The sequence below is a fragment of the Oncorhynchus nerka genome, linkage group LG14, assembly GCF_034236695.1.
Source record: "Oncorhynchus nerka isolate Pitt River linkage group LG14, Oner_Uvic_2.0, whole genome shotgun sequence".
Taxonomy (NCBI): domain Eukaryota; kingdom Metazoa; phylum Chordata; class Actinopteri; order Salmoniformes; family Salmonidae; genus Oncorhynchus; species Oncorhynchus nerka.
Window position 1 is genome coordinate 81,236,616 of NC_088409.1, and position 13,422 is coordinate 81,250,037.

Consider the following 13,422-nt stretch of genomic DNA (forward strand, 5'->3'; position numbering starts at 1 on the left):
TCATAATATCATAACACATCTATCATAACACATCTATCATAACACATCTATCATAACACATCTATCATAATATCATAATACATCTATCATAACACATCTATCATAATACATCTATTATAACACATCTATTATAACACATCTATCATAACACATCTATCATAACACATCTATTATAACACATCTATTATAACACATCTATCATAACACATCTATCATAATACATCTATCATAACACATCTATCATAATACATCTATCATAATACATCTATCATAATACATCTATCATAACATATATATCATAATATCATAACACATCTATCATAACACATCTATCATAATACATCTATCATAACACATCTATCATAATACATCTATCATAACATATATATCATAATATCATAACACATCTATCATAATACATCTATCATAACACATCTATCATAACACATCTATCATAACATATCTATCATAATATCATAACACATCTATCATAACATATCTGTCATAACACATCTATCATAACATATCTGTCATAACACATCTATCATAATATCATAACACATCTATCATAATATCATAACACATCTATCATAATATCATAACACATCTATCATAATATCATAACACATCTATCATAATACATATATCATAACACATATATCATAACATATCTATCATAACACATCTATCATAACATATCTATCATAATATCATAACACATCTATCATAACACATCTATCATAACACATCTATCATAATACATCTATCATAACACATCTATCATAACATATCTATCATAACATATCTATCATAATATCATAACACATCTATCATAATACATCTATCATAACACATCTATCATAACACATTTATCATAACACATCTATCATAATACATCTATCATAACATATCTATCATAATACATCTATCATAACATATCTATCATAACATACCTATCATAATATCATAACACATCTATCATAATATCATAACACATCTATCATAATATCATAACACATCTATCATAATACATATATCATAACACATCTATCATAACATATCTATCATAATACATCTATCATAACATATCTATCATAACATACCTATCATAATATCATAACACATCTATCATAATATCATAACACATCTATCATAATATCATAACACATCTATCATAATACATATATCATAACACATCTATCATAATACATCTATCATAATATCATAACACATCTATCATAATATCATAACACATCTATCATAACACATCTATCATAACACATTTATCATAACACATCTATCATAACATATCTATCATAATATCATAACACATCTATCATAATACATCTATCATAATATCATAACACATCTATCATAACACATCTATCATAACACATCTATCATAACACATCTATCATAATATCATAACACATCTATCATAACACATCTATCATAACACATCTATCATAATATATCTATCATAATATCATAACACATCTATCATAACACATCTATCATAACACATCTATCATAATACATCTATCATAACACATCTATCATAATACATCTATCATAACATATCTATCATAATATCATAACACATCTATCATAATACATCTATCATAATATCATAATATATCTATCATAACACATCTATCATAACATATTTATCATAACACATCTATCATAACACATCTATCATAATACATCTATCATAACATCTATCATAATATCATAACACATCTATCATAACATATCTATCATAATATCATAACACATCTATCATAATACATCTATCATAACACATCTATCATAACACATCTATCATAATACATCTATCATAACACATCTATCATAACACATCTATCATAATATCATAACACATCTATCATAACACATCTATCATAATACATCTATCATAACACATCTATCATAATACATCTATCATAACATATCTATCATAATATCATAACACATCTATCATAATACATCTATCATAACACATCTATCATAACACATCTATCATAATATCATAACACATCTATCATAACACATCTATCATAATACATCTATCATAACACATCTATCATAATACATCTATCATAATACATCTATCATAATACATCTATCATAACACGTCTATCATAATACATCTATCATAACACATCTATCATAATACATCTATCATAACACATCTATCATAACACATCTATCATAATATCATAACACATCTATCATAACACATCTATCATAATACATCTATCATAACACATCTATCATAACACATCTATCATAATATCATAACACATCTATCATAACACATCTATCATAACACATCTATCATAACATATCTATCATAATATCATAATACATCTATCATAACACATCTATCATAACACATCTATCATAATACATCTATCATAACACATCTATCATAACACATCTATCATAATACATCTATCATAACACATCTATCATAACACATCTATCATAACATATCTATCATAATATCATAACACATCTATCATAATAAATATATCATAACACATCTATCATAACATATCTATCATAATATCATAACACATCTATCATAACATATCTATCATAACACATCTATCATAACACATCTATCATAATATGATAACACATCTATCATAATACATCTATCATAACACATCTATCATAACATATCTATCATAATATCATAATACATCTATCATAACACATCTATCATAACACATCTATCATAACATATCTATCATAATATCATAATACATCTATCATAACACATCTATCATAACATATCTATCATCATATCATAACACATCTATCATAATACATCTATCATAATATCATAATATATCTATCATAACAAATCTATCATAACACATCTATCATAACACATCTATCATAATATCATAACACATCTATCATAATACATATATCATAACACATCTATCATAACATATCTATCATAATATCATAACACATCTATCATAACACATCTATCATAACACATCTATCATAATACATCTATCATAACACATCTATCATAACACATCTATCATGACATATCTATCATAATATCATAACACATTTATCATAACATATCTATCATAACACATCTATCATAACACATCTATCATAACATATCTATCATAATATCATAACACATCTATCATAATACATCTATCATAACACATCTATCATAACACATCTATCATAACACATCTATCATAACACATCTATCATAACACATCTATCATAATACATCTATCATAACGCATCTATCATAATATCATAACACATCTATCATAATATCATAACACATCTATCATAACATATCTATCATAATACATCTATCATAATACATCTATCATAACGCATCTATCATAATATCATAACACATCTATCATAATATCATAACATATCTATCATAATATCATAACACATTTATCATAACATATCTATCATAACACATCTATCATAACACATCTATCATAACACATCTATCATTATACATCTATCATAACATATCTATCATAATATCATAACACATCTATCATAATACATCTATCATAATATCATAACACATCTATCATAACACATCTATCATAATACATCTATCATAACACATCTATCATAACACATCTATCATAACATATCTATCATAATATCATAACACATCTATCATAATAAATATATCATAACACATCTATCATAACATATCTATCATAATATCATAACACATCTATCATAACATATCTATCATAACACATCTATCATAACACATCTATCATAATATGATAACACATCTATCATAATACATCTATCATAACACATCTGTCATAACATATCTATCATAATATCATAATACATCTATCATAACACATCTATCATAACACATCTATCATAACATATCTATCATAATATCATAATACATCTATCATAACACATCTATCATAACATATCTATCATCATATCATAACACATCTATCATAATACATCTATCATAATATCATAATATATCTATCATAACAAATCTATCATAACACATCTATCATAATATCATAACACATCTATCATAATACATATATCATAACACATCTATCATAACATATCTATCATAATATCATAACACATCTATCATAACATATCTATCATAATACATCTATCATAACACATCTATCATAACACATCTATCATAATATCATAACACATTTATCATAACATATCTATCATAACACATCTATCATAACATATCTATCATAACACATCTATCATAACACATCTATCATGACATATCTATCATAATATCATAACACATTTATCATAACATATCTATCATAACACATCTATCATAACACATCTATCATAACATATCTATCATAATATCATAACACATCTATCATAATACATCTATCATAACACATCTATCATAACACATCTATCATAACACATCTATCATAACACATCTATCATAATATCATAACACATCTATCATAACACATCTATCATTATACATCTATCATAACATATCTATCATAATATCATAACACATCTATCATAATACATCTATCATAATATCATAACACATCTATCATAACACATCTATCATAACATATCTATCATAATACATCTATCATAACACATCTATCATAACATATCTATCATAATACATCTATCGTAACATATCTATCATAATACATCTATCATAACACATCTATCATAACACATTTATCATAATATCATAACATGTCTATCATAATACATCTATCATAATATCATAATATATCTATCATAACACATCTATCATAACACATTTATCATAACACATCTATCATAACACATCTATCATAACACATCTATCATAATACATCTATCATAACACATCTATCATAACACATCTATCATAACACATCTATCATAACACATCTATCATAACACATCTATCATAACACATCTATCATAACACATCTATCATAATATCATAACATGTCTATCATAATACATCTATCATAATATCATAATATATCTATCATAATACATCTATCATAACACATCTATCATAACACATCTATCATAATACATCTATTATAACACATCTATCATAACATATCTATCATAACACATCTATCATAATATCATAACACATCTATCATAACACATCTATCATAACACATCTATCATAATACATCTATCATAATATCATAACACATCTATCATAACACATCTATCATAACACATCTATCATAATACATCTATCATAATACATCTATCATAATATCATAATACATCTATCATAACACATTTATCATAATATCATAACATGTCTATCATAATACATCTATCATAATATCATAATATATCTATCATAACACATCTATCATAACACATTTATCATAACACATCTATCATAACACATCTATCATAACATCTATCATAATACATCTATCATAACACATCTATCATAACACATCTATCATAATACATCTATCATAACACATCTATCATAATACATCTATTATAACACATCTATCATAACATATCTATCATAACACATCTATCATAATATCATAACACATCTATCATAACACATCTATCATAACACATCTATCATAATACATATATCATAACACATCTATCATAACACATCTATCATAATACATCTATCATAACATATCTATCATAATATCATAACACATCTATCATAATACATATATCATAACACATCTATCATAACACATCTATCATAACACATCTATCATAATACATCTATCATAATACATCTATCATAATACATCTATCATAACACATCTATCATAATATCATAACACATCTATCATAACACATCTTTCATAACACATCTATCATAGTATCGCAATACATCTATCATAACACATCTATCATAACACATCTATCATAACACATCTTTCATAACACATCTTTCATAACACATCTATCATAATACATCTATCATAACACATCTTTCATAACACATCTATCATAATATCATAATATAGAGATGATATAGAGAGAGGGACAGCCACAGACGACTGTCTGGATGGGGGTGATATAGAGGGACAGCCACAGATGACTGTCTGGATGGGGGTGATCAGTGATGACTGTCTGGATCAGGTGATATAGAGAGAGGGTCACAGATGACTGTCTGGATGGGGGTGATATAGAGGGACAGCCACAGATGACTGTCTGGATGGGGGTGATATAGAGGACAGCCACAGATGACTGTCTGGATGGGGGTGATATATAGAGAGGGTCAGTCACAGATGACTGTCTGGATGGGGGTGATATAAAGAGAGGGTCAGTCACAGATGACTGTCTGGATGGGGGTGATATATAGAGAGGGTCAGTCACAGATGACTGTCTGGATGGGGGTGATATAGAGGGACAGCCACAGATGACTGTCTGGATGGGGGTGATATAGAGGGACAGCCACAGATGACTGTCTGGATGGGGGTGATATAGAGATAGGGTCAGCCACAGATGACTGTCTGGATGGGGGTGATATATAGAGAGGATCAGTCACAGATGACTGTCTGGATGGGGGTGATATATAGAGAGGGTCAGTCACAGATGACTGACTGGATGGGGGTGATATAGAGATAGGGTCAGCCACAGATGACTGTCTGGATGGGGGTGATATAGAGGGACAGCCACAGATGACTGTCTGGATGGGGGTGATATATAGAGAGGGTCAGCCACAGATGACTGTCTGGATGGGGGTGATATATAGAGAGGGTCAGTCACAGATGACTGTCTGGATCAGGGTGATATAGAGAGAGGGTCAGCCACAGATGACTGTCTGGATGGGGGTGATATAGAGGGACAGCCACAGATGACTGTCTGGATGGGGGTGATATAGAGGGACAGCCACAGATGACTGTCTGGATGGGGGTGATATGGAGATAGGGTCAGCCAGAGATGACTGTCTGGATGGGGGTGATATATAGAGAGGGTCAGTCACAGATGACTGTCTGGATGGGGGTGATATATAGAGAGGGTCAGCCACAGATGACTGTCTGGATGGGGGTGATATAGAGGGACAGCCACAGATGACTGTCTGGATGGGGGTGATATAGAGGGACAGCCACAGATGACTGTCTGGATGGGGGTGATATAGAGAGAGGGTCAACCCCCGATGACTGTCTGGATTACAGGGGATGAAACTAGATTTCTGAAAACTGCTACTGAGTATTAGGGGAGAAATCCAATCACTCTGGTGCCTTTCTCTTCAATCCACACACACACTTTTTCAGACAGGAATTCTCTAACTAAAATACACACACATGCACAGGCATTCTCTAACTAAAACACACACACACTCAGACACATGCACACATTCTACACAACACACAAAAGAACCTGCACACGCAGACATTTTTGCCTCACGCGCATGCACAAGCATGACTACACATGCACACACACTCACAATGTCTTCAGCTATGGAGGGCCAACTTAATTTAAGTATTAGTGAATGGAGAGCAGTTGTGAGACATGCTTTATTGACGAGCCAAAGGCAACATAATTATTATATCTCAATATTTCCAGTAAGATGATCACCCCAGAGCTACACACAGGGATATTAATCTGTGTGTGTACATGTGTGTGTATGTACTGTATGTGTGTGTGTGCATGAGAGAGAAAGAGAGAGAAAGAGAGTGAGAGAGAGTGAGTAAGAGAGAGAGAAAGAGAGAGAGAAAGAGTGCGAGAGAGAGAGAGAGAGAGAGAGAGAGTGAGAGAGTGAGAAAGAGAGAGAGAGAGAGAGAGAGAGCACAAGAGAGAGAATCAGTTTAACTAACACAACTCTGACATAGGTTTGGCTCGCAGGACAACTGGTTTCACAGCAGCTCTAGATCCATTAATCTCCCCTTTCTCCCCAGACCAGATTAATCAAGCCATCATAAATAGCCAGTCTGAATCCCCCAGTCACTGTCCTAACCAGAAAGAGATATTCTCTTTTCCCAGGGATGGAAATCAGTGATAAAATCAACAACACAAAAAGGCACTTAACCCGCCACCCAAAACACAGCAGTAAAACCAGAGGTAAGAATCATCTATCACAGGGGAAAGGGAAGGTCACAGCCATAAAACACATTTGCACAACAACTGGAGAAAAAAAGGCGGAACGGCAAAACAATAGGGGCCTATCAGCGCACCACCAGGCAGAGACAGAGAGCTCTACTGTGGTTGTAGAGGGCCAGGCATGGTATTAATGATCCCACTCCAATGAAACAACACACACACACAGGCAAGGACACAGACACTCACACAGCCCTACCCAACAGACCGCAACAACTTCATTAAGTCTAACCAAATCAATACAATTAATAAGATTGGAAATGTTGTCTGATTCCCCATTCCCTTTAAAAGAAAATAAATAGGCACAGATATTCAAACATTCAAAGTGCATCTCAGCCTTTACCACGATAACACAACCAACAACAACAGTCTCCAGCATCTCTCTCTCCCCACCCACACACATCTCCCCCCAACCAACCCCAACCCCAACTCACCGGCCTGGTTGGTAGTGACTGTCACCGACACGGCCTGCTCAGGTCCAGGGCTCTGCTGGGAGACCCCGTTGACAGCCCAGATCTCAAAGGTGTAGTTTGTGTGGGCCTGCAGGTCGTTGATAGACACCTTGGTGGCCCTGAGGCTCAGCTGCTGGGGGCTGAAGTGGACCCCGTTCCCACAGGGCTGACACCGTGTCCCCTCGGGCCCACAGCGTTTACACACCACGTTGTAGCTGAGGTCCTGGCGTCCGCCAGAGGAGAGGGGGGTGCTCCACTCCAAGTTGACCGACGTCTCATTGACATTGGAGATGAGGTGGAGCGGGGCCGTCGGGGGCCCTGGGACCGATAGGAGGGAGAGAAAGGTACAGGGTTAGAGAGGTGGTCTGGAGTACTCTCACTTTGCCAAAGTCATGGGTATACTGTCAGACAAAGCAGCTGTGGGACACAACTAGGTTTGAAGTGACAGAGTTGACTTTGGTGTTGCAAAATCATTAACACTAAATAATTGAAATGTTTTGTTTTGGGGAAATCAATAATAGTGTTTGTCTGTGGTGGATGTAGCTAAGTGATTAAATCCTTATTCTAGTTTGCAGTCACTGCTAACCGATTGAGTGAACTAGCTATCTGAACAACTCCTGAAGTCTTCTTTTCAAACGGGAAGTTAGGAAGTGTCACGCCCTGGTCTAAGTATTTTGTGTTTTTCTTCATGTATTGGGTCAGGCCAGGGTGTGGCATGGAGTTTTTGTATTGTGGTGTGTTTTGTCTGGGGGTTTTGGTGTTTATGTTAGTGGGATTGTAGCTTAGTAGGGTGTTCTAGGAAAGTCTATGGCTGTCTGGAGTGGTTCTCAATCAGAGGCAGGTGGTTATCGTTGTCTCTGATTGGGAACCATATTTAGGCAGCCATATTCTTTGGTTGTATTGTGGGTGATTGTCCTTAGTGTCCTTGTAACTATCTACTGTTAGTTTGCACCAGTTTAGGCTTTTTCGGTTTTCGTTACGTTTATTGTTTTTTGTGTTGATTCGTGTTTACGTGTGTTTTTTCATTAAACATGGATCGCAATCTACACGCTGCATTTTGGTCCGATCCTTGCTACACCTCCTCTTCCGAGGAGGAGATAGAAGAAAACCGTTACAGAATCACCCACCACAAACGGACCAAGCAGCATGTCAACAGGCAGGAGCAGCCCAAAGAGGAGAAGCGCTATAAGGATTTCTGGACATGGGAGGAAATCCTAAACGGAGAAGGACCCTGGGCTCAGGCTGGAGAATATCGCCGCCCCAAGGAGGAACTGGAGGCGGTGAAAGCTGAGAGGCGCAGATATGAGGAGGCAGCACGGCGACGCGGACGTAAGCCTGAGAATCGGCCCCAAAAATTTCTTGGGGGGGGCTAAGGGAGAGTGTGGCAGAGTCAGGAGTCAGACCTGAGCCAACTCTCCCTGTTTATCGTGAGGAGCCTAGGAGGAGACCAGAACCAGAGCCGGTGTTGGAGGTGAGCGAAACAGAGACTGTGAAGGAGTTCATGGGGAAATTGGAGGAGAGAGAAATGAGGGAGTTGCTGTGTTGGTGCTTTTTGTATGGAATTCGACCGACGGAACGTGTCGGGGATTTGATGGCACCTGGGTTAGCGCTCCATACTCGTCCTGAGGTGCGTGTTAGTCGGCTGGTGAAGTTGGTGCCAGCCTCACGCACCAGGCCTCCTGTGCACATCCCTAGCCTTACACGTCCTGTGCCAACACTGCTCTCAAGATCTCCAGTACGCCTTCACGGTCTAGCACATCCTGTGCCACCTTCACACTCTAGTCCTCCGGTAGCAGCTCCCCGCACCAGGCTTCCTGTGCGTGTCCTCGATCCAGTACCACCAGTTCCAGCACCACGCACCAGGCCTTCAGTGCGCCTCGACTGTTCAGCGCAGCCAGAGCCTGTCTCCTCTCCTGCGCTGCCGGAGTCTCCCGCCTGTTTAGCGCTGTCGGAGCCTTTCTCCTCTCCTGCGCTGCCGGAGTCTCCCGCCTGTTTAGCGCGGCCAGCGCCTGTCTCCTCTCCTGCGCTGCCGGAGTCTCCCGCCTGTTTAGCGCTGTCGGAGCCTTTCTCCTCTCCTGCGCTGCCGGAGACTCCCGCCTGTTTAGCGCAGCCGGAGCCTGTCTCCTTTCCTGCGCTGCCGGAGTCTCCCGCCTGTTTAGCGCGGTCAGAGCCTGTCTCCTCTCCTGCGCTGCTGGAGCCTCCCGCCTGTTTAGCGCAGCCAGAGCCTGTCTCCTCTCCTGCGCTGCCGGAGTCTCCCGCCTGTTTAGCGCAGCCAGAGCCTGTCTCCTCTCCTGCGCTGCCGGAGTCTCCCGCCTGTTTAGCGCTGTCGGAGCCTTTCTCTTCTCCTGCGGTGCCGGAGTCTCCAGTCTGCCCAGCGCCGCCAGTGCTCCCAGTCTGCCCAGCGTCGCCAGTCTGCCCAGCGTCGCCAGTCTGCCCAGCGCCGCCAGTCTGCCCAGCGCCGCCAGTGCTCCCAGTCTGCCCAGCGCCGCCAGTGCCACCAGTCTGCCCAGCGCCGCCAGTCTGCCCAGCGCCGCCAGTCTGGCCAGCGCCGTCAGTCTGCCCAGCGTCGCCAATGCTCCCAGTCTGCCCAGCGCCGCCAGTCTGCCCAGCGCCGCCAGTCTGCCCAGCGCCGCCAGTCTGCCAGACTCTTCCAGATCTGCCAGTCAACCAGACTCTTCCAGATCTGCCAGTCAGCCAGACTCTTCCAGATCTGCCAGTCAGCCAGACTCTTCCAGATCTGCCAGTCAGCCAGACTCTTCCAGATCTGCCAGTCAACCAGACTCTTCCAGATCTGCCAGTCAGCCAGACTCTTCCAGATCTGCCAGTCAGCCAGACTCTTCCAGATCGGCCAGTCAACCAGACTCTTCCAGATCTGCCAGTCAGCCAGACTCTTCCAGATCTGCCAGTCAGCCAGACTCTTCCAGATCTGCCAGTCAGCCAGACTCTTCCGGATCTGCCAGTCAGCCAGGATCTTCCAGAGGTGCCAGTCAGCCAGGATCCGCCAGAAGTGCCAGTCGGCCAGGATCTGCCAGTAGTGCCAGTCGGCCAGGATCTGCCAGTCAGCCAGGATCTGCTGAGACCACCAGCCAGCCAGGATCTGGTAGATCTATCTACCTGCCTGAGCTTCCTCTCACTCCTGAGCTTCCTCTCACTCCTGAGCTTCCTCTCACTCCCGAGCTTTCTCTCACTCCCGAGCTTTCTCTCACTCCCGAGCTTTCTCTCACTCCCGAGCTTTCTCTCACTCCCGAGCTTTCTCTCACTCCCGAGCTTTCTCTCACTCCCGAGCTTTCTCTCACTCCCGAGCTTTCTCTCACTCCCGAGCTTTCTCTCACTCCCGAGCTGCCTCAGTCCCGATCTGCTCCTCAGTCCAGTGGGGTTCTGGGTGAGGACTACTAGGCCATGGTCGGCGGCGAGGGTGGACTATCCAGGGACGCGAGGAGAGGGGACTAAGACATTTATTGAGTGGGGTCCACGTCCCGCGCCGGAACCGCCACCATGGACAGACGCCCACCCGGACCCTCCCTATTTGTTTTGAGGTGCGTTCGGGAGTCCGCACCTTAGGGGGGGGGGGGTTCTGTCACGCCCTGGTCTAAGTATTTTGTGTTTTTCTTCATGTATTGGGTCAGGCCAGGGTGTGGCATGGAGTTTTTTTATTGTGGTGTGTTTTGTCTGGGGGTTTTGGTGTTTATGTTAGTGGGATTGTAGCTTAGTAGGGTGTTCTAGGAAAGTCTATGGCTGTCTGGAGTGGTTCTCAATCAGAGGCAGGTGGTTATCGTTGTCTCTGATTGGGAACCATATTTAGGCAGCCATATTCTTTGGTTGTATTGTGGGTGATTGTCCTTAGTGTCCTTGTAACTATCTACTGTTAGTTTGCACCAGTTTAGGCTGTTTCGGTTTTCGTTACGTTTATTGTTTTTTGTGTTGATTCGTGTTTACGTGTGTTTTTTCATTAAACATGGATCGCAATCTACACGCTGCATTTTGGTCCGATCCTTGCTACACCTCCTCTTCCGAGGAGGAGATAGAAGAAAACCGTTACAGGAAGACCAACTTCAAAATGGTTTAGTCAAGATATCAAATCAAATGACTGTTGGATGTGTAGTAAGTTACCATGCCAGTGAGCCTAACCCTGCTGGACCCAGATCTGTCCATGGGATAACCCTGCTGGACCCAGATCTGTCCATGGGATAACCCTGCTGGACCCAGATCTGTCCATGGGATAACCCTGCTGGACCCAGATCTGTCCATGGGATAACCCTGCTGGACCCAGATTCTTATTTGACAGAGTTTGTTTTCAATCCCGTAATTAAGAAATGACCTTGATCTAGGGTCTGTGTTTTATAATGTTTCACTCTGTATTCACGTTACAGTAAATTAGTTAACCGTAACCCCCCCCCCCCCCCCCCTGAGTAATGAAGGTCACATGGGAGAGCAAAGGGATGGACACGGGGTGAAATATGAATGCCAGTCCATCTACTGACGAATCATTTCACAATGGAAATTAATTATCAGTGTTATTTTTGGAGGAGCGACGTGGCAATAAATGATTAGAGAGAGAGAGAGAGAGAGAGAGAGAGAGACTGGAGGAGTGTGTGTATGTGAGTGTGTCAGTAAGTGTATGCATGCACTTGTGTTTGTGTGGTCAATTTACAACTAGTAAAGAAGAGGATGAGAGAGAGAGAGAGACAGAGAGAGAGAGGGAGACAGAGAGAGAGACAGAGAGAGAGGCAGAGAGAGAGAGGCAGAAGGAGAAGACAAACACCATCTGTTCATCCAGGAAGCAAAAAGCCAATGATTAGAATGGAGGACAGGGTCTGTAATGGAGAGGGGAGAGGGAAAGATAGAGAAAGGGAGAGGGGGGGTCATTCCA

The 13,422-nt window shown here is 39.2% G+C and overlaps 1 protein-coding gene across 2 annotated transcripts in view; it reads right to left on the minus strand.

Annotated features, from left to right (window-relative positions):
• The window catches only part of LOC115108932 (ephrin type-A receptor 4), a 121,981-nt gene that overhangs the window by 29,418 nt on the left and 79,141 nt on the right, over positions 1-13,422 (minus strand). For both annotated transcript variants that reach the window (XM_065000489.1, XM_065000488.1), the window contains exon 5: positions 8,535-8,870. In XM_065000489.1, coding sequence (XP_064856561.1) covers positions 8,535-8,870 — 336 coding nt within the window. The remainder of the gene's footprint in view (positions 1-8,534; positions 8,871-13,422) is intronic.